The sequence below is a fragment of the Ranitomeya imitator genome, chromosome 7 (assembly GCF_032444005.1).
Source record: "Ranitomeya imitator isolate aRanImi1 chromosome 7, aRanImi1.pri, whole genome shotgun sequence".
In the NCBI taxonomy this organism is placed as follows: domain Eukaryota; kingdom Metazoa; phylum Chordata; class Amphibia; order Anura; family Dendrobatidae; genus Ranitomeya; species Ranitomeya imitator.
In genome coordinates, this window is record NC_091288.1 from 222,099,603 (window position 1) to 222,123,379 (window position 23,777).

Genomic DNA, 23,777 nt, shown 5'->3' on the forward strand with positions numbered 1-23,777 from the left:
GCAGGCGTGTACTATGGAAGACAGAGAATGAACTTCAATCCAATATTGCAGCCAGCATGCAGCCAGTGGGTAAGGAAAGGGTGAATCAAACACCCCAAAACCCCGCCTCCATGGCTGAAGATTGTTCCCTCCAAATTCAGGTGACAGTGTCCCTTTAACCAAGAGCTTGCATTCTAACAAGTCAACTTTTCATGACCTCTTTAGAGCTGACCCCCTCCTTTGGAAAGAGGTAATTAAGGAAAATCCTAATAGCTAGCAGATGTGATGCTAATCTTAGCTTGAATGCACAAGAAGGCGAGGAAGGGCAGATTTACGAACAGTAGTGAAAAGAGCCCTAGCTAACAAGAAAACGTAAAATCCGCAATACACAAGCGTTATAGACATAATATACAAGTAATCAGGTACGGACTGGGACTGAAGTTCAGCCCTGACATTTCAAAGAACACAGGCTCATTGTGTCCCCACCCCGAACCCCAGATGGAGGTCGCTATTACTAATAATACCCTGCCTGGAGGAAATCAAGATTTCCAATATTTCTAATACCGCTATATAAAATTTAATAATAATAACAATACCGCAAAAAGAATATTGTAATATAACAGGCAAATACCAACAAACCGTAGTCCTCTATTATCAGCATAATGCAGAGATAATGCCACCATACTGATTGTTAAAGTGGTTGTCTAGGCTTGGGGTTAAAGTCTATGTGACTTCAGACTTCTGAATCTTTACAGCACGCACTGTCAGGATTCTCCGGTGTCGGCGTTGGGAGCGGCCGTCATGTGACCACGATGATAGGATTTCCACACTTCAGCTTTGCTAAATTCACTTGTATTGAGCGCGGCTGTGCACATCTAGACAGCACATTAGCGCATGAATTCAAATCGTTTACTTGTGGTTATATGACTGACCGCTGCCGACACCAGAGAAGGCTCAGGGCGTGCGATGCACACACTGTGAGGATTCACAGAGAGTGACACAAAGTGACTGCAGACTTTAACATCAAACCTGGACAACCTCTTTAACCAAAAACACTGTACTGGGGCTGATCTTACCACCATACAGTGACCATATAATGGTAATATCAGGACTACCCCAGTGCTCTGCAGACCCTGTATGTGTCTACTGTGCAGTTCTCACCAGTTATGTTCTTGGTAATTGTTGTCATTTGTTTTTCCTTTTCTTTTTCCTTCGTCCCAGACTGCGATGACCTCTGCATCGGTCCATATTTCATCCCTGTAAATATAACACAGAGATTTTATTGCTTTTCCAGGATCCTCCTCACATTCTATCGTCTCTACACAAACCACAACTTATGCTGCCTTATAATAATTCCCCTGTGCCTCCTTTATAAATACTCCCCTTGACCCCTGATAATAGTGTCCTTGCGCCGCCTTCTTCTTGATCTTTCTTTTCAGGAGGAGTTTTCGATGAAGAACCACCAAATCTATGTCCCTGTATCTCCTCAACTTGAAGTCCTCAAACTTGTCCATGATTCTAAACTTGTAGGGATCCCTGGTGTCATGCAAACGCAAGAACTACTGTTTCTTTCTTTTTGGTGTCCTAATTGTAGGAAGGATGTGAGAAAATATGTTTCCTCCTGTTTAACATGTGCATGGGACAAGACCTTCTCCTCTAGGACTCCTTCAACCTCTTCCAGTTCCATCCAGGCCTTGGGGATCTATCTCAATAGATTTTATTGTGGACCTTCCTCCATCTAATGAAATGACTGTTATCCTTGTTGTGGTGGATCAGCTTATAAAGATTGGCCCATTTCCTCCAAGTAAGGCTACTTTCACACTAGCGTCGTGCACTGCACGTCGCTATGCGTCGTTTTGTAGAAAAAACGCATCCTGCAAAAGTGCTTGCAGGATGCGTTTTTTCTCCATACACTTGCATTAGCGACACAGTGCGATGGTTGCGTCATGTAGCGTCAGACCATCACCACAAAAAAGTTACATGTAATGTTTTTTGGTGCATTGTGTCTGCCATTTCCGACCGCACATGCGCGGCCGGAACTCCGCCCCCTCCTCCCCGCACATCACAATGGGGCAGCGGATGTGTTGTAAAACTGCATCTGCTGCCCCTGTTGTGCGGCGCTTTCACAGTTTGCATCGGTGCGCCGCAATGTCGCAATTCGTCGTGCGTCGCACGACGCTAGTGTGAAAATAGCCTAAAGGGATTCCTACCAATTAACAAACTGCAGAATTAGTGGTCAGAGAGGTGTTCAGACTGCATGGAATTCCTGACAATGTTTCTGATAGAGGTGTTCAGTTTACACCAAGATTTTGGACAACCTTTTGTACAGCGTTAGGCGTTACTGGCAATTTATCTACGGCCTTCTACCCACAATCCAATGGCCGGACTGAAAGAACTAAATCCTTGAACAATACCTGTGCTGTTTTATTTCTTACCTCCAGGAGGACTGGTGAATTACCTACCAACAGCAGAATTTGCCTATAATAACTCCAAGCACAGTTCTTCATCCCAAAGTCCATTTTTGCTAACGATGGCTTGCATCCGGTATTTATTAAATATAATCTATTTAATACTTTGGTTCCTGCTGTTACAGATTTAGAGAATTGCCGAAATCTCAGAAAGAATTAATTGAGATGTTACGAAATGTCCAAGAAGATTACAAAGAAACAGCAGATAAATGTTGCAAAGCCCCCTTACTCTTCCTTCAGGTCGATGACTGTTCTGCCCATTAATGTGCAGCTAGTTCATTCACAATGTAGTACCAGTTGTCACCATTAGAGGTCATTAGGTATACATTCATCCTGTTCCTGTATCCGGGAGCCTGTCTCTTTAAGCTTGTGTTCTGGCCAGAACTGCCCCCCTGGTTTCCCGGGCAAACTTGCCATTTTCCCCCAGACCTTGAGTTTTAGGCTATGTGCACACGTTGTGGTTTTTACCGCGGAACCGCAGCGATTTTGCCCCTGCGGGTCCGCAGCAGTTTCCATTGCGTTTACAGTGACATGTAAACCCTATGGAAACCACAATCCGCTGTGCACATGCTGCGGGAAAGCAGCGGTTTACAATCCGCAGCATGTCACTTCTTTTGTGCAGAATCGCAGCGATTCCGCACCCATAGAAATGCATTGATCCGCTTACTTCCCGCATGGGGCTGTGCACACCATGCGGGAAGTAAAGCGGATAATGTGCGGGTTATACCCGAGGTGGAGGAGAGGAGACTTTCCTCCAGGCTCCGGGAACCATATTTGTGTGAAAAAAAAAAGAATTAAAATAAAAAACAATGATATACTCACCTCTGAAGTCTCGGCGCTGCAGGCGGCCGTCCGGTCTGGGTTGCTGTGCGACCAGGACCTTCGGTGACGTCGCGGTCACATGACCGTGACGTCATGAAGGTCCTTCTCGCACAGCATCTTTGGAACCGGACCGCCGCCTGCAGCGCCGAGGAGATCGGGACGTCGGAGGTAAGTATATAATTATTTTATTGTTTTTAACATTACTATTGATGCTGCATATTGCTGCATATGCAGCATCAATAGTAGGGGTAAAATCCCGCAGCGGAACCCGCAGGACAAACCGCGATAAATCTGCAGGGATAACCGCAGCGGGTTTGCCCTGCAGATTTATCAAATCCGCTGCGGGACCCTTCCTACGTGTGCACATGGCCTTAGGGTATGTGCACACGATGCAGATTTAGTGCAGAATTGGTGCAAATCTGCAGCAGATTTTTCTGCAGCAGAAACGCTGCAGAACTGCACTGTGATCACAGTACAATGTAAATCAATGTGAAAAAAAAAGCTGTCCACATGGTGCAGAAAAATCTGCGCAGAAACGCTGCAGATTTCAAAGATGTTTCTGCACCCCTCCATTATAGAAATAAAATCTGCACAAAAAACGCATAAAAAACGCACCTGCGGATTCTGCCAGGAGATGCAGATTTAGTGCAGAAAATTCTGCACCACATTTCCTACATGTGCACATAGTGTCACACACATGTTCCTGGCTCTCTCTACCTGCACAAATGTACTTCCATGTGTGTGGTATGGTAGAACAGTTATGCAGCCACTGTGTAGCAGAGTGTGTAATTCGGCATGTTGTGCTTTGTTTCATATTGCTTTTTGTGTGTATGCAGATAGATGTTTGCCTGAATAAAGTAATACAATGATGACAGCCTGAACTTGCCCTAAGAAAGCCATGATAACGTGAATCTGCCTTAGGCTACTTTCACACTAGCGTCGTGCACTGCACGTTGCAATGCGTCGTTTAGGAGAAAAAAACGCATCCTGCAAAGTTGTCTGCAGGATACATTTTTTACCCATAGACTTTCATTAGCGACGCATTGCAACGTATGGCCACAGGTTGCAACCGCACATGCGTGGTCAGAACTCTGCCCCCACCTCCCCGGACATTACAATGGGGCAGCGGAAGCGTCGTAAGACTGCCATGTCGGGCATAACTTTCGCAACGCACGTCGGGCCGACGCATAGCGACAGCCCCGTGCCGATGCTAGTGTGAAAGAAGCCTTATGCCATGTTCAGTGTTAGCTCTCTAACCTCTCTTATTCATGTTATTGCATCCTATAATATGCTGTAATATGCCAAATACTGATGCACTGTTATTTCCTTTGTAGTTTTTACCTGATCATCCATTATATCGCATATCTCACAATATCATCCACTACTGTTGTTCATCGTTCAGCATCTCAATAAATATAGACAGCCCGTGAACCTATAGGCACAATGACATTGTGGTGGCTTAGACATACAATGACTGTATTACTGGAGTAGTATAACAATAATTCCCTGTGACACAAACTCAAGTGTCAGTGTCATTGTGCCTATAGGTTCACGGGCTGTCTATATTTATTGTATCCATATTATGGTCATGCGGTCTATATAGGTACTTTATGGTCGGCCATGTTTATTTTGTACCTCTGGGTCAGGGGTGGGTTTTAGCCTTATTAGGGGCTGTATGTATAGGGCTTCAATGCTTTCCCGTTTTAAATGTTTGTGTTTTGCCTCATGTTTGTACAGTCTTATTCAAATAAAGTTGTGTTCAATTTTTTGCTACATCCTTATGTGTGGTGATCCCCGTTCTTAAGACCTATGCTGCTTCTCCAGGCTTACAGGAGCTTTTCGCTAGAGACATCCAGAAAGGCCATCCTGGAAGGAGGGGAATACTGTCAGGACTCGGACCCAGCAGCTACTGTTCACCAGGCGGCAGCTCTTTCCTCTGAGCTATTCACCTCGCTGGACAGTTCCTTGCTAACCAAGATACCAGTACCTGTGCTGTTTGTCATTGATTCCATCCTCAGCTCCTTATTGGCTCCACCTTGATTGAACACACTACATAAACCTGACATTGAACTTCCTTCCTTGCGAGATTATTGAGCTTCTAGCCTTTAATCAAGCTTTCCTTTCACCTGCTGCTTCATTCCAAGATCATACTGCTGCTCCTGTATATCGACCCCTGGCGGCAGTAGAAGTGTGGTGATCCTGCGGCCTGGTGTGGGCAGTGAGCAGAACGGACTACATCATTGGTCTCCCTGCGGCCATCTTCCTAAAGCCATGGGCTACCAGAGGTGACATATGTATATATTGGGATCTCTGCCCAGTCGAGAACTCAATCGGTGAACGTGCCGCTTCCAGCAGCCATTTTCCTGAGACTGTGGGCTGGGATGAGATCCCTATCTGCGCATAAGCCGCCTCCAGCGATCCATAGCTTCAGGAAAACAGGCACCGGGAAACCAATGATGTACTCTGCTCTGCTCACTGCAGACACTGGGCTGCAGCATCGCTATGCTTCTGCCGCTGCCAGGTTGCTGAGAAAGGACCCTGCTCCACGCAACACACTCTGCTCTGCCTCACTGCAGACACCGGGCCCGCAGCACCACACCGCTGGGATACCCCCTCCTCCCATCGCAGCCGGTTTCCCCAGGAAAGGGCTATGCCTCCTGTGAACCCATTTCACTGCCACCAGCCTCCAGGTAAGAAACCTTAAATTTTGGACTATGACATGGACCCCCATCTTATAAAAATCTTTTTTTTTTCTTCCTATTTTCCACCCCAAAATTTGGGATGTGTCTTATGGTCCGGTGCGTTTTATGGTACTTCCGTATAGTAAGTGCCAAATACCTCAATAACCACAGGAAATACTATCTGCCACCACCAATTGTTTATACAGGCCGATTGGACACCCATTAATCTCTCCCTCTCCTCTGGCATTTTCCCCTCCTCCTTCAAAAACTCTATCATTACTCCATTACTAAAGAAACCGGCCCTCGACCCATACTGCACAAACAACTACAGACCGGTCTCCAATCTCCCCTTCATCTCTAAACTCTTGGAGCGCCTGATCTACTCCCGCCTTACCCGTTACCTCTCCACTCACTCCCTCCCTCCTAGACCCTTCACAGTCCGGTTTCCGCCCCCTACATTCGACAGAAACTGCACTCATCAAAGTGACCAACGACCTTCTGACAGCAAAACGTAATGGTGACCACTCTCTGCTCATTCTCCTCGACCTTTCTGCAGCTTTCGACACTGCTGACCACCCTCTCCTGCTCTCTAGGCTCCAGTCACTTGGCATTAAGGACACTGCTCTCTCCTGGTTCTCCTCCTATCTTTCTGACCGCTCCTTCAGTGTTCTGTTCTCTGGCTCCACTTCATCTCCTCTTCCTCTCACTGTTGGGGTACCTCAGGGCTCAGTCCTTGGCCCCCTTCTTTTCTCTCTCTACACGGCCCCAATTGGACAGACCATCAGCAGATTTGACTTTCAGTATCATCTTTATGCCGACGACACACAACTATACACGTCATCCCGTGACCTTACCCCCGCTGTACTACAGAACGCCACTGACTGTCTGTCCGCAGTCTCCAACATCATGTCCGCTCTCTATCTGAAACTCAACCTCTCCAAAACTGAACCTCTTCTGCTCCCGCCATCTACTCACCTCCCTAAACCTGACGTTTCCCTCTCCGTGGGTGGCACCATAATAACACCCCGGCAGCAGGCGCGCTGTCTGGGTGTTATGTTTGACTCCGATCTCTCCTTCACCGCCCATATACAATCTTTTGCCAGCTCGTGCCGCTTACACCTAAAGAACATCTCTAGAATCCGTCCTTTTCTCACCATGGAGACAACAAAAACCCTCACTGTCGCCCTGATCCACTCCCGCCTGGACTATTGTAACGCTCTATTAATTGGCCTCCCCCTCACACGACTTTCCCCTCTCCAGTCCATCCTTAATGCAGCAGCCAGGGTCGTCCATCTGGCTAATCGTTACTCGGACACGTCCGCTCTTCGCCAGTCGTTACACTGGCTACCCATTCATTACAGGGTACAATTCAAAGTACTTGTTCTCACCCACAAAGCTCTCCACAGTGCGGCCCCCCTTACATCTCCTCCCTCATTTCTGTCTATCAGCCTAACCGACCGCTGCACTCTGCAAATTACTTTCAACTAACCTCTGCACTAATCCGTACCTCCCACTCCCGACTCCAAGACTTCTCCCGCGCTGCGCCAATCCTCTGGAATGCTCTACCCCAAGATATTAGGACCATCCACAATTTGCAGAGTTTTAGGCGCTCGCTCAAAACACATTTGTTCAGAGCGGCCTATCACGTTCACTAATCAAAGTCATGCTAAGTTTGTGTTTGTGTAGCCCATTCACTATCTCCATCTATCCCCACCCCCTGAAGATGGCCGGACCCTCATTGTAAATACATCATTGTAAATACTCACCTGTACTTTGTATCTCCCCCTCCTCATTGTAGATTGTAAGCTCTCACCAGCAGGGGCGGCTTATTGTGCTTTATTGTATTGTTAACGTTGTTACTTATGACTGTTGTGTTTGAAACTGTTAAACTGTTGGCGCTATATAAATAAAGATTATTATTATTATTTATTATTCAGGTAATGTATAACCTCACAAGGCCTCAAGGATGCGGTTTATAGAGCAAGAGGAACAAAGCTATTACATTTTATATAATTTAAGAAAAAAAATTAGGCAGATTTACTAAAAAATTACAAAATATATTACAAAGAGGAAAAGACTATACAGTTCCATAAAAATATAAGGTATAAACAAAAGGAACATTACTAGAACTGATGTCTATGTCCCTTTATAATTCTGATGAAGCCATGCTTTTATGTTCACTATGAGGGAGACATGTCCGCTCTCAAGAGATGGTTTAGAGATTGGTCCTATTTTACCATTACATTTATGACAAATAACTAAATATAATTGGTATTTCTGGGCTTGAACACGTCCAATGTGTCCAATAGAAAAGTATTTAGACCAGAAAATTAACAATGACAAACTGCAAATCTGGAGTTTTCAGATTTTACTATTATTTTTCAAATTGGTGTTATAAAGTATTCTAATTTACTGAGATAATGACTTTTGGGTTCTCATTGGCTGTAAGCCATAATCATCAACATTAACAGAAATAAACACGTGAAATAGATCACTCTGTGTAATGACTCGATGACTTGTATTGAAGAACTGAAATAAATTCACTTTTGGATGATATTCTAATTTAGTGAGAAGCCCCTGTAATTGTGACAAATCATTCAGTGCAACATTGTAAATGGTCTGAAATACCAAGTAATTCTCATTGTCAGATTCATGCTTCATGGTAGTGGATGTCACCTTCAGCCCCATGTAGCACCATAGATAACACAGTCATAGCTGTGGTCACTTTGTTGCTATTCACAGACGCCATAGACATCGGGGAACATGGAAGACTGTGGAGCTTTGTGGTAAAATTTTTACAAATAAATAGGCAAAAGAGCGACAGTCTCTTGTGTTTATTTCTGTCTTTTTATATTTTTCAGATTACATTCCTGGACTACATCGGATTTGGTGGATGACTGTGGACCTGCATAGGAATTTTTTTTCAATAAATTGGCGAACAAAGCACAGTGTGGGGGAGTCTTTATTTAAATAAAGTGAGGTTTTTCTGTGTGTGTATTTTTATTTTTTATTACCAGGTTACCTGACAGGCCCCCAATCTATTACTAAAACCAGGTCTTGGTGTCTGATAGACTCCTCTCCATTACTAACTCCAGGGCTTGATGTCTGATAGACCCCTCTCCATTACTAACCCCAGGGATTGATGTCTGATAGACCCCTCTCCATTACTAACCCCAGGGCTTGATGTCTGACTGACCCCTCTCCATTACTGACCCCAGGGCTTGATGTCTGATAAGCCTCTCTCCATTACTAACCCCAGGGATTGATGTCTGATAGACCCCTCTCCATTACTAACTCCAGGGCTTGATGTCTGACTGACCCCTCTCCATTACTGACCCCAGGGCTTGATGTCTGATAAGCCTCTCTCCATTACTAACCTCAGGGATTGATGTCTGATAGACCCCTCTCCATTACTAACTCCAGGGCTTGATGTCTGACTGACCCCTCTCCATTACTGACCCCAGGGCTTGATGTCTGATAAGCCTCTCTCCATTACTAACCCCAGGGCTTGGTGTCTGATAGACCCCTCTCCATTACTAACCCCAGGGCTTGATGTCTGATAGACCCCTCTCCATTACTAACCCCAGGGCTTGATGTCTGATAGACCCCTCTCCATTACTGACCCCAGGGCTTGATGTCTGATAAGCCTCTCTCCATTACTAACCCCAGGGATTGGTGTCTGATAGACCCCTCTCCATTACTAACCCCAGGGCTTGATGTCTGATAGACCCCTCTCCATTACTAACCCCAGGGCTTGGTGTCTGATAGACCTCTCTACATTTCTAACCCCAGGGCTTGGTGTCTGATAAACCCTTCTCCATTACTAACCCCAGGGCTTGATGTCTGATAGACCACTCTTCATTACTAAACCCAGGGCTTGATGTCTGATAGACCCCTCTCCATTACTAACCCCAGGGCTTGGTGTCTGATAGACCCCTCTCCATTACTAACCCAAGGGGCTTGATGTCTGATAAACCCTTACCCATTACTAACCCCAGGGCTTGATGCCTTATATACCCTTCTCCATTACTGACCCCAGGGCTTGATGTCTGACAGACGCCTCTCCATTACTAACCCCAGGGGTTGGTCTCTGATAAACCCTTACCCATTACTAACCCCAGGGTTTGATGTCTCATAGACCCCTCTCTATTACGAACCCCAGGGATTGGTGTCTGATAGACCCCTCTCCATTACTAACTCTAGGGCTTGATGTCTTATAGACCCCTCTCCATTACTGACCCCAGGGCTTGGTGTCTGATAGACACCTCTCCATTACTAACCCCAGGGCTTGATGTCTTATAGACCCCTCTCCATTACTGACCCCAGGGCTTGATGTCTGAAAGACCCCTCTCCTTTACTAACCCCAGAGCTTAATGTCTGATAGACCCTTCTCCATTACTGACCCCAGGGCTTGATGTCTAATAGACCCCTCTCCATTACTAACCCCAGGGGTTGATGTCTGATAGACCCTTATCCATTACTAACCCCAGGGCTTTATGTCTTATAGACCCCTCTCCATTACTGACCCCAGGGTTTGGTGTCTGATAGACCCCTCTCCATTAATAACCCAGGTCTTGGTGTCTGATAGACCCATCTCCTTTACTAACCCAAGAGCTAGATGTTTGATAGACCCCTCTCCATTACTAACCCCAGTGTTTGATGTCTTATATACCCTTCTCCATTACTGACCCCAGGGCTTGATGTCTGATAGACCCCTCTCCATTACTAACCTCAGTGTTTGATGTCTTATATACCCTTCTCCATTACTAACCCCAGGGGTTGATGTCTGATAAACCCCTCTCCTTTACTAACCCCAGAGCTTAATGTCTGATAGACCCTTCTCCATTACTGACCCCAGGGCTTGATGTCTAATAGACCCCTCTCCATTACTAACCCCAGGGGTTGATGTCTGATAGACCCTTATCCATTACTAACCCCAGGGCTTTATGTCTTATAGACCCCTCTCCATTACTGACCCCAGGGCTTGGTGTCTGATAGACCCCTCTCCATTAATAACCCAGGTCTTGGTGTCTGATAGACCCATCTCCTTTACTAACCCAAGAGCTAGATGTTTGATAGACCCCTCTCCATTACTAACCCCAGTGTTTGATGTCTTATATACCCTTCTCCATTACTGACCCCAGGGCTTGATGTCTGATAGACCCCTCTCCATTACTAACCTCAGTGTTTGATGTCTTATATACCCTTCTCCATTACTAACCCCAGGGGTTGATGTCTGATAAACCCCTCTCCATTACTAACCCCAGGACTTGATGTCTCATAGACCCCTCTCTATTACTAACCCCAGAGCTTGATGTCTGATAGACCCCTCTCCATTACTGACCCCAGGGCTTGATGTCTGATAGACCCCTCTCCATTACTAACTCCATGTCTTGGTGTCTGATAAACCCTTCTCCATTTCTAACCACAGGTCTTGGTGTCTGATAGACCCCTCTCCATTACAAACCCCAGGGCTTGATGTCTGATAGACCCCTCTCCATTACTAACCCCAGGGATTGGTGTCTGATAGACCCCTCTCCATTACTAACCCCAGGTCTTGGTGTCTGATAAACCCTTCTCCATTACTAACCCCAGGGCTTGATGTCTGATAGACCCCTCTCCATTACTGACCCCAGGGCTTGGTGTCTGATAGACCCCTCTCCATTACTAAAGCCGGGGCTTGATGTCTTATAGACCCCTCTCATTTACAAACCCCAGGGCTTAATGTCTGATAAACCCCTCTCCATTACTGATTCCAGGGCTTGCTATCTGATAGACCCCTCTCCATTACTGACCCCAGGGCTTGGTGTCTGATAGACCCCTCTCCATTACTGACCCCAGGGCTTGATGTCTGACAGACCCCTCTCCATTACTAACCCCAGGGCTTGATGTCTGATAGACCCCTCTCCATTACTAACCCCAGGGCTTGATGTCTGATAGACTCCTCTCCTTTACTAATCCAAGAGCTTGATGTTTGATAGACCCCTCTCCATTGCTAACCCCAGTGTTTGATGTCTGATAGACCCCTCTCCGTTTCGAACCCCAGGTCTTGGTGTCTGATAGACCCCTCTCCATTACTAACCCCATGACTTGATGTCTGATAAACCCCTCTACATTTCTAACCCCAGGTCTTGGTGTCTGATAAACCCTTCTACATTTCTAACAACAGGTCTTGGTGTCTGATAGACCCCTCTCCATTACTAACGCCAGGGGTTGATGTCTGATAGACCCCTCTCCATTACTAAAACCAGGGGTTGATGTCATATAGACCCCTCTCCATTACTAACCCCAGGGCTTGGTGTCTGATAGATCCCTCTCCATTACTGACCCCAGGGCTCGGTGTCTTATAGACCCCTCTCCATTACTAACTCCAGGGCTTGATGTCTGATAGACCCCTCTCCATTTCTAACCCCAGGGCTTGGTGTCTGATAGACCCCTCTCCATTTCTAACCCCAGGTGTTGGTGTCTGATAAACCCTTCTCCATTTCTAACAACAGGTCTTGGTGTCTGATAGACCCCTCTCCATTACTAACCCCAGGGCTTATATCTGACAGACCCCTCTCCATTACTAAAACCAGGGCTTGATGTCTGACAGACCCCTCTCCATTACTAACCCCAGGGCTTGATGTCCGATAGACCCCTCTCCATTACTAACCCCAGGGCTTGGTGTCTGATAGACCCCTCTCCATTGCTAACCCCAGGGGTTGATGTCTGATAGACTCTTACCCATTACTAACCCCAGGGCTTGGTGTCTGATAGACCCCTCTCCATTACTAACCCCAGGGCTTGATGTCCGATAGACCCCTCTCCATTACTAACCCCAGGGCTTGGTGTCAGATAGACCCCTCTCCATTGCTAACCCCAGGGGTTGATGTCTGATAGACCCCTCTCCATTTCTAACCCCAGGTGTTGGTGTCTGATAAACCCTTCTCCATTTTTAACAACAGGTCTTGGTGTCTGATAGACTCCTCTCCATTACTAAAACCAGGGCTTGATGTCTGACAGACCCCTCTCCATTGCTAACCCCAGGGGTTGATGTCTGATAGACTCTTACCCATTACTAACCCCAGGGCTTGATGTCCGATAGACCCCTCTCCATTACTAACCCCAGGGCTTGGTGTCTGATAGACCCCTCTCCATTACTAACACCAGGGGTTGATGTCTGATAGACCCCTCTCCATTACTAACCCCAGGGCTTGATGTCTTATAGACCCCTCTCCATTACTAACCCCAGGGTGTTACGCCCGCTACTCACCTTTGCGGCCCCGTCCCTGGCTCTCGGCGCGCCGCTCCTTCGGCCGGTGCTGCGGCTTCCGTGCACCTCGGTCCCTCTTCTTCCGGGTTCCAGCGCGCTTCCTCCTCAGCGTCGCGAACTCCTGCCTTCAGTGCGCGCTCCCGCTGTCCTACTGCTGGTTGGCGGCGCGCTCGTTCCCGGCACCTCGTTTAGCTTCTGCGCAGGCGCGCAGGGGTTCGACAGCTGACGCTCTTGCACTGATCCTCTGTTTCCGGATACCATTTGCCTCAGCCAATCCGGGGTAGGTTCGGGGTATTTCAGGTCACCTCCTCTGCTAGGAGGTGCCTGAGTATCATTTGCTTTTTGCTTCTGTCTCTGGCCCTTCTGCTCTGTGCTTCTGTGCTACAGTCTGCTCCGAGTTCTACTCCTTTGCTCTCGCCTTTTTGCCCCCCATTTTCCCGTTTCTTTTTGTGCTCTCCCTTCCACAGTTTCGCTCCTGTTCCAGTCTCCCTTCAGCTCAAGCCTGACGTCTTCTTCCCATTCTTCGTTTCCATTTGTTCCTCCGTCCCCGTTCCAGTATTCCTGTTGTTGTCTTTTTCTTTGTCCTTTTCCTTCTCCTCCTGAGCCGTCCCTCTTGGTATCTGCTACCGTGGATTAGCGACCTCTGGGCCTGCTCCTGACAGTCCCTGTATAGGGGTTGGTTAACCTTAGGTCTGCTCGCCCGGGGGTAGGTCTCTTCCACGGTCCAGAGGGTCCACTCTCTTTATTTACACCTAGAACGTAATAGTATACTCAGGCCATGGACCCCGCAGGTGCCGCGTTTTCTGCTCAGAAAGAATTGGCGCATCTGCGCGATAATCAGCAGCGCATCATGTCCTTCTTGAAAACCATGGAGACTCGCCTGACCGCTCTACAAACCTCCGACTCAGTTAATGCTTCCCAAATAGCGGCTCTGCAGCAAGAGCTCTCCCAGCAGCGTGACACGCAGGCACACATGCTTTCATATATGGCTTCTATTGACGACCGCTTATTTAACTTGCAGTCGGTCTCCGCTCAGGTAGTCCCTCAGGACCCTAACTCTACGGTTTCACCCCATCCGCCACCTCACTTAGGCAAATCTCCCAGGTATAGCGGGGATCCTAAACTCTGTAGGGGATTCCTTAACCAGTGCCGTCTCCACTTCGAACTCCTCCCTCAGCAATATCCTACCAATAGGGCCAAGGTGGCTTTCATTGTGTCTCATTTAGAGGGAGAGGCTTTGGCTTGGGTCAATCCCTTGTGGGAGCGGGATGATCCCATAGTTTCTCAGTTAGTTATTTTTCTTGAGACTTTCCGCCAGGGTTTTTGACGAGCTCGGGCGCTTATCTTCCACAACCGAGTCGCTTTTCAACCTACAACAGGGCTCTCAAACAGTAGGTCAGTATGCCATCCGCTTTCGCACCCTAGCCTCTGAACTTGGGTGGAACAATGAGGCTTTGGTTGGCGCATTCTGGCGAGGCCTGTCCACTCGGATAAAAGATGAGTTGGCAGGACGAGATACCCCAACCTCTTTGGAGGATCTTATATCTTTGTCAACACGCATTGACCTGCGCTTCCAAGAGTGAACTCGTGAGTCCATAAGAGAGAGGAGGCCCGTTCGCCCTTTACCATCTGTTCGCAGGTCTGGGAGTCCGCGGCCTCAGTTGTCTCCTACTGCATCTGTACCAGAGCCCATGCAAGTAGATCGTGTCAAGTTGGCTGAGCAACGTCATCGGGAGAGACGTTCCCAAGGACTCTGTTTCTACTGTGGTAGTGCTTCGCATTTACTACGGTCTTGCCCTGAGAGACCGGAAAACTCCTCCGCCTAGGACAGGTAAGAGAGGCCTCCCTAGGTGTTTCTGATTCCTCTCAACCCTTGTTTCTGTCCGTCTTGCTTATTTTTAAACTGAAGCGTTTCTCCGAGGTAGCGTATGTGGATTCGGGTGCGGCAGGCAACTTTATCAGTCTTGAGACGGTTCGGAGGCTTTGCGTTCCAGTGCTCTCTTTGGATTCTCCTCGTTTGATCGCCTCCGTAGATGGGAGACCCTTGCAAGACGCCATCACCTTGGTTACGGAAGAAATTGAACTTCAGATCGGAGCTCTACATCACGAGAAGATCTCTTTCTACGTTCTCCCTAACCTCGCCCATGCCCTACTGCTTGGTTTACCGTGGCTCCGAACTCATGAACCTACTCTCGACTGGCGTACGGGTGACGTGCTTCGTTGGAGTTCCACTTGTCATAGACAGTGTCTGCAATCTGTTTGCCCTGTTATTCCACCACCGGCAGTTTCCGTTCCCTTGGATCTACCTTCTCCATACTGGTCTTTCTTAGATGTTTTCGATAAAAAAGAAGCTGAGAGTCTTCCTCCACATCGTGCCTATGATTGCTCAATTGAGCTTCTTTCAGGTTCCACCCCACCTAGGGGGAGAATTTACCCACTTTCTCCTGCTGAAACCAAAGCCATGTCCGAATACATCCAGGAGAACTTGTCTAAAGGATTCATTCGTAAGTCTTCGTCTCCCGCACGTGCGGGATTCTTCTTCGTCAAAAAGAAGGACGGTTCACTTAGACCTTGCATCGATTACAGAGGTTTGAACAACATCACGGTCAAGAACAAGTACCCTCTACATCTCATCCCTGAGCTCTTTGATCGACTCAGAGGGGCGCGAATTTTCACCAAGTTAGATCTTCGTGGAGCTTATAATCTTGTCCGAATCCGCGCCGGTGATGAGTGGAAGACCGCTTTTAACACTCGAGACGGCCATTATGAATACTTGTTCATGCCGTTCGGCCTCTGTAATGCTCCCGCAGTCTTCCAAGAATTCGTTAATGACATTTTTAGAGACCTTCTCTATTCCTGTGTTGTGGTGTACTTGGACGACATCCTGGTGTTCTCAGCAGATTTACCGTCCCACAGAAGAAGTGTTCGCTTGGTTCTGCAGCGGCTAAGAGAGAACCATCTTTATGCTAAATATGAGAAATGTCTTTTCGAACAAACTTCTTTGCCCTTTCTTGGATACATTGTTTCGGAGTCCGGCCTCAAGATGGACCCTGAGAAAGTGAATGCCATTCTCAATTGGCCGCGTCCCCATGGGATAAAAGCCATCCAGCGGTTTTTGGGATTTGCCAACTACTACAGGCAGTTAATTTCTCATTTCTCCTCAACTATTCGGCCTCTTTCTGCTCTCACCCACAAGGGTTCCAACCCGAAGACTTGGACCTCGGAGGCCGAGAATGCCTTTGTGCTCCTGAAACAGTCCTTTTCCTCCGCTCCAGTGTTACACCATCCTGAAATTAACAAGCCATTCATTCTCGAGGTGGATGCCTCCTCCACGGGAGCCGGAGCAGTACTCTCCCAAAAGTCCTCAGTGGGTCATCTGGTTCCTTGCGGATTCTTTTCCAAGACGTTTTCTGCATCTGAACGTAATTATACCATTGGAGACCGAGAACTCTTGGCTATTAAACTAGCCCTAGAGGAATGGAAGCATCTTCTCGAAGGAGCAGTCCATCCATTTGTAATTTTCTTTGACCACAAGAATTTGGCCTACCTTCAAACCGCGCAAAGACTAAATCCACGGCAAGCTCATTGGTCTCTGTTCTTTGCCCGCTTCGATTTCGAGCTTCGTTTTCGGCCCGGCGACAAAAATGTCAAGGCAGACGCTCTGTCCAGGCTTTCACAGCCAGAAGACTTGGACGAAGAACCAGCACATATCTTGGATCCCTGCAAAATCATCACGGTGGCACCTTTAAGGATGACCTGTCCTCCCCCTGGTAAGACACTGGTGGCTGAGAACGACAGAGAGAGAGTTCTTCATTGGGGACATTCCTCTAAATTAGCAGGCCATGCAGGGATAAAGAAGACCTTCCTTCTCATCTCTCGCTACTATTGGTGGTCTTCATTGCGTCAAGATATCAAAGAGTTTGTCGCCTCTTGTCCTTCCTGTGCTAAATACAAGGTGCCAAGACAGTTACCTCATGGAGGCCTGCTTCCTCTTCCAGTACCTTCTAGTCCGTGGCAGCACATCGCCATGGACTTCATTACCGATTTACCAAATTCCTCTGGTTGTACAGTCATCCTTACGGTAATAGATCGGTTCTCCAAGATGGCTCATTTTGTACCCCTGCCCGGTCTACCTTCGGCTCCAGAGTTGGCGAGGATCTTTATTTCTAATATCTTCAAACTTCATGGTTTTCCTCAAAACATCGTGTCCGACAGAGGGGTACAATTTACTTCGCATTTTTGGAGGGCATTATGCAAACTCCTGAAGATTTCTTTAGATTTTTCATCTGCCTATCACGCGCAGACTAATGGTCAAGCTGAACGGACAAATCAAATCGTGGCTGCCTATCTTCGTCATTTCTCTAATGCTCATCAAGATGATTGGGTCAACCTTCTGCCATGGGCTGAGTTTGCCTATAATAACCACTCCAATGAGTCTTCAGCTAAGTCTCCATTTTTCGTCGTGTTCGGACAACATCCTAATATGCCTCTCCCGATTTCCTCTACGTCTGGAGTACCGGCAGCAGATACTTTGACTTCGGACTTTTCGTCTGTTTGGGGACAGGTTAAAGGTGCTCTCAATAAGGCATCTGTGAGGATGAAGAGATTTGCCGACAAGAGGCGATTAGATATTTCTCCGTTTCTACCCGGCGACAAGGTCTGGCTCTCCTCACGTTACATTAGACTCAAGATACCTTCCTGCAAGCTTGGTCCTCGCTACATCGGTCCCTTTGAGGTTCTGAGTTGGGTCAACGATGTCGCCTACAAGCTGAGGTCGCCTGCTTCGCTCCATGTTCCCAATACCTTCCATGTGTCCCTACTCAAACCTGTTACTTTTAATCGCTTCCACCCTTCTTCCTGCATCTCTCCTCAGCCTGCCTGTGCCGATAATATCTTTGAGGTGAGGGATATTTTAGCTATGAAGAGGGTTCGTGTGAGAAAATTTTTTTTTCGTGGATTGGAAGGGGTTTGGTCCTGAAGAGAGATCGTGGGAGCCCCTGGTGAATATCAATGCACCTCGCCTTCTAAACAAATTTCTCTCCAGTTTTGGGAGGGGGGATTTTAAGGAGGGGGGTACTGTTACGCGGCTACTCACCTTTGCGGCTCCGTCCCTGGCTCTCGGCGCGCCGCTCCTTCGGCCGGTGCTGCGGCTTCCGTGCACCTCGGTCCCTCTTCTTCCGGGTTCCAGCGCGCTTCCTCCTCAGCGTCGCAAACTCCTGCCTTCAGTGCGCGCTCCCGCTGTCCTACTGCTGGTGGGCGGCGCGCTCGTTCCCGGCACCTCGTTTAGCTTCTGCGCAGGCGCGCAGGGGTTCGACAGCTGACGCTCTTGCACTGATCCTCTGTTTCCGGATACCATTTGCCTCAGCCAATCCTGGGTAGGTTCGGGGTATATCAGGCCACCTCCTCTGCTAGGAGGTGCCTGAGTATCATTTGCTTTTTGCTTCTGTCTCTGGCCCTTCTGCTCTGTGCTTCTGTGCTACAGTCTGCTCCGAGTTCTACTCCTTTGCTCTCGTCTTTTTGCCCGCCATTTTCCCGTTTCTTTTTGTGCTCTCCCTTCCACAGTTTCGCTCCTGTTCCAGTCTCCCTTCAGCTCAAGCCTGACGTCTTCTTCCCATTCTTCGTTTCCATTTGTTCCTCCGTCCCCGTTCCAGTATTCCTGTTGTTGTCTTTTTCTTTGTCCTTTTCCTTCTCCTCCTGAGCCATCCCTCTTGGTATCTGCTACCGTGGATTAGCGACCTCTGGGCCTGCTCCTGACAGTCCCTGTATAGGGGTTGGTTAACCTTAGGTCTGCTCGCCCGGGGGTAGGTCTCTTCCACGGTCCAGAGGGTCCACTCTCTTTATTTACACCTAGAACGTAATACAGGGCTTGATGTCTGATAGACCCCTCTCCATTACTAACCCCAGGGCTTGATGTCTGATAGACCCCTCTCCATTATTAACCCCAGGGCTTGATGTCTGATAGACCCCTCTCCATTACTAACCCCAGAGCTTGATGTCTGATAGACCCCTCTCCATTACTAACCCCAGGGCTTGATGTCTGATAGACCCCTCTCCATTACTAACCCCAGGGCTTGATGTCTGATAGACCCTGTGATGAGGGAACAGCCGCCATCTTTGGACGGGCATACTAAAACAGATTGGCGTGACTCCATTTTGTCTCCTGGTCACAGGAGTTCTCCTGGCCCCCACCTTTTCTAATGAATAAAGTTCCTATCAGTATGCTAACGGGCTGAGCTCAGTGTAAACTGTAGACGGTATTTCAAAGCTCCATGAGGAAACCACGACACCAGGGGGCTTGGAAATGCTTGGGGGCTTAATTAAAACACGCATGCCAAGTGGCCACTGGATACACATCTATTATGGCAGCCCAGCCGAACCGTCTTTAACATGGAATTGTGAATTATGAACGCATCGTCCGAGGTACAGGCTCATAAAAAATATTCTCCTTGCCCTAAAGAAATTGTGCATCTAACAGGGCGACTCCCGTGGCTGTGGGAGGTCTGAAACCCGAGATATAGGGATCAGCCTCCCACAGGGACCGAATGGGTCCAGGTTTGATCCCAGTACAACCGGCAGAACAAACCACAGGCGCTGGTACTGCCCGTGTGCTGATCCGATCATCCTGAGAGAAGTTATCCCATTTATTAGATATGGGAATAAATCTTGCAGGGAGGCAGAGGGGGTGGAGATTGCTAAGCCCACCCAGCTGCAGGCAGGGGGGCTCAGCCAGGTATAAGAAGAAGCTGAGGTCACTGGGAGGGTCTCACTCCACAGAAGAAGACGATGATGATTTCTTAAAGAACAGGGTATGCCAGCCAGCGGGGGGGGGGAGAGGGGGAGCAAGCACCTGCTTTCTGGGGGCTGCCCGGCAACTAAGTTTTTGGACCTGCGGAATGCTATGCCCCCCCGGCTTCCACAAGCGACCTTCAACCTGGTAAATTGACCTCCAGCTTTATACTTTTAAGCCTTGTATTATTATTGTTATATTGTACTCTGACTGTAACGCTTGATATATTGTGACTGTATATTTCTTGTAATTATCTAGTGCGCCCTTAAGGCAATTAAATCATAAATTAATTTTGGGCTGATCCTTTTACTCTGATTGCGAATCCTAGAATACCCAGTGTGGGTACCAGGGCAGTCTCCCCGGCGGCCATTTGCTCTAGGTGCAGTTCCCTTACTGACCTGAGAGACAAAGGGGGCGCCGGAGAGCTGGGCCTGTGTAGTGACGTCACGGATTGGTGACGTGGTAGGAAGGGGTAATCCAGTGGTGGCAGCGGTGGGATCAGAGTAATAGTGTGCGTGGGATTCCTACTCCCAGACACTAGAGACTACCAGCGGTAGCTTTCGCTGCTGGGGTCTTAAGGTCAGCCCAGCACTAGACTGTCAGAGTGTAGATATAATAAGTTGTGTGCAAGGTCGGGGTTACAGCTGTGTCAGTAACCAGAGGTTCCAAAGATGGCGGAGGGCACCAGGAGTGCAGTGAGGGCGCAGGCCAGTGCTATGGCCTATGAGGAGGTGGTGGTGGACGGTACTGTTCCAGGCGAGGGGGAGCTCAGCCCAGACTCCCCAAGGAGCCAGCCACCCGTGCTTAGTCCGGCAAGGGACTACCCACCACCTACCCGCCCCAGCCTGTCCACATCAGCGGCCCTTGTTGCAGCGGCAGTGGCACGTCTCGAGGCGGGTAATGAAGACGCCTATATGAGACTCATGGCAGCTGCTGAGAAAGCAGCGGAGGCCGAGCGTGCAGAACGACGTGAAGCAGAGGAGCGGGAGAGGGCAGAACGCCGTGAGGCAGCGGAGCGGGCAGAGAGAGCTGCAGAGCGGGCAGCGGAGCGGCAGCACCGACTGGAGATGGCTCAACGCGGGCTCCCGCTGTACGCCCCAGCACCACCAGAGTCCAGGGCTTCCAAAGTCCGGGCCGAGGACTTCCCTCTGCTTGAGAAGGATGGAGACCTGGATTCCTTCTTGCTGGCCTTTGAAAGGACCTGCCTTCAACACCATCTGGCCCCGGATCAGTGGGCAAGATACCTGACCCCCCGTTTGAGGGGTAAGTCCCTGGAGGTTTTGGGGGACTTACCTGCCAGGGCGGAGCAGGACTACAGCAGCATCAAGCGGGCCCTGATCCAACACTACAACCTCACCCCAGAGTCTTACCGCAAGAAGTTCCGGAGCCTACAGCGGGGCCCAAAGGACACCTGGACCGACCACATGCGGGCGTTGCTGAGAGCTGCAGAGCACTGGACTTCGGGTCTAGCGCTCACCACCCGCCAGGAGGTCCAGGAACTGTTCGTCATGGAGCAGTTCTTGTGGAACTGCCCAGACCGGGACCGGAAACCGAAGGGGGCTTCTGCTACAGCCGCCCTGGCAGATGAGCATGCCAATAACAGGGCGCCTGAGCCGAAGAAGCCTGCAAGCAGCACCTGGAGAGGGGGTAAGCCCAATCCTGCCCCTGTTTCCCCAGCCCCCAGAGTGCAAGGGGTGTACCCCCCTGCTGCCCTCTCCAGGCCAGGTGCCGAACCCAGACGTTGTCATCACTGCAACCAGCTGGGACACTTCAAGACCGCATGTCCCCAGCGTCTTAAGGCCCCATCCCTGTCCCCGAAACCGTCCACTGTTTTATGTGTGGGAGGGGGTGGTGGGAGGTCCCTGGACAATTACCAACCCGTCACTATCGGCCGCTCAGCGGTCATGGGACTGCGGGACCCAGGCGCTGAACGAACCCTAGTACGTCCTGAGGTGGTGTCCCCTCAAGACTTGGTACCGGGGAAAACCCTTTCCGTCTCCGGAATTGGAGGCGTGGAACCGGCGCTGCCTGTCGCAAAGGTGTTTTTGGACTGGGGCGCCGGGAGGGGAATGCGGGAGGTGGGAGTAACGTCAAATATTCCTGCTAATGTATTACTTGGGACCGATTTGGGGCGGCTAGTGTCTCAGTATGTGGCCACTGAACCCCCAAGTTCGGCTCCCCAAGAATGTCATGACTCTACTGTGAATGTTGATGTGTTGAATGTGACTCCAACAGTGGGGGAGGGAGTGAAACCTGAGGGTACTCCATACACTGACACCACACACACAGGGAGGACAGGTGAGAAGACTGACTGTAGGGGAGAGCTCAGAGGTGGAGGGAGGGGCTGCTATGGGCAGTGTAGGGCCCCTAAGTGAATCCAGCCTGCTGAGTCTAGGACCCCTGCAGGAAGAGGAACAGGCCATGGGGGGAGGAGGCGTCCCGGGAGAGGAGCCACCAGGTAAGACCCCAGGGCAGGAGTTCCCCACACCCGGGATGTCAGGAGGGCAGGAAAGTCTGCCTGACCCGGTGAATTGGTCAGGGGCCGGGGAGAAGCAGGTGCTACCCATGGGCACAGCGGTCGTGGCCGCTGTCACCCGGAGTGGGAGCGCTGGAGCCCAAGGAGCCTTGCAGAGGTCCGACGGCTTCCCCCTCTCTGACCAAGTGGCTGCCGAGTCAGACAGCGGCCAGGAGACAGATCCTGGGGAGCTGACGGTGGATGTGGCGGTGTTGTCCATTCTTGCCACATCGAGTCAGAGATTTCAGGCAGCGTTGGAAGCTGATGCTCGCCTGAAAGCTCTTAAGGAGCAGGCGGCACAGCCTCCCGGGGAGTCAGACCGCGAGCGGGTGGTCTGGGACCAGGGACGGCTGTACCGGGTATCGGTCCAGCAGGGCTCACCGGAGGTGTGGCCCCGGGACCGACGGTTAGAGGCAGCCTCAGAGAGAGAGAGAGAAGGAGGAGGGGGCAGAGACAGCCTCAGCGAGAGAGAGGAGGGGGCAGAGACGGCCTCAGAGAGAGAAGGAGGAGGAGGCAGAGACAGCCTCAGAGAGAGAGAGAGGAGGGGGCAGAGACAGCCTCAGAGAGAGACAGAGGAGGAGGCGGAGACCGCCTCAGGAAGAGAGGGGAGGAGGCAGAGACAGCCTCAGAGAGAGAAGGAGGAGGGGGCAGAGACAGCCTCAGAGAGAGAGAGAGATGGGAGGGGGCAGAGACAGCCTCAGAGAGAGAAGGAGGAGGGGCAGAGACAGCCTCAGAGAGAGAGAGGAGGGGGCAGAGACAGCCTCAGAGAGAGACAGAGGAGGAGGAAGAAACAGCCTCAGAGAGAGGGAGGAGGGGGCAGAGACAGCCTCAGAGAGAGAAGGAGGAGGCGGCAGAGACAGCCTCAGGGAGAGAGAGGAGGGAGCAGAGACAGCCTCAGAGAGAGACGGAGGAGGAGGGGGCAGAGACAGCCTCAGAGAGAGAGGAGGGGGCAGAGACAGCCTCAGAGAGAGAAGGAGGAGGGGGCAGAGACAGCCTCAGAGAGAGACAGAGGAGGAGGGGGCAGAGACAGCCTCAGAGAGAGAGAGGAGGGGGCAGAGACAGCCTCAGAGAGAGACAGAGGAGGAGGAGGCAGAGACAGCCTCAGAGAGAGCGAGGAGGGGGCAGAGACAGCCTCAGAGAGAGACAGAGGAGGAGGGGGCAAAGACAGCCTCAGAGAGAGAGAGGAGGGGGCAGAGACCGCCTCAGAGAGAGACAGAGGAGGAGGGGGCAGAGACAGCCTCAGAGAGAGAGAGGAGGGGGCAGAGACAGC

The 23,777-nt window shown here is 49.8% G+C and overlaps 1 protein-coding gene across 1 annotated transcript in view; it reads right to left on the reverse strand.

The window, feature by feature from the left end:
• LOC138645671 (uncharacterized) overlaps window positions 1–23,777 on the reverse strand; it is a 214,859-nt gene that overhangs the window by 35,550 nt on the left and 155,532 nt on the right. Inside the window, exon 8 of the mRNA XM_069735129.1 lies at window positions 1,141–1,236. Within this exon, the coding sequence (XP_069591230.1) occupies window positions 1,141–1,236 (96 nt within the window). The remainder of the gene's footprint in view (window positions 1–1,140; window positions 1,237–23,777) is intronic.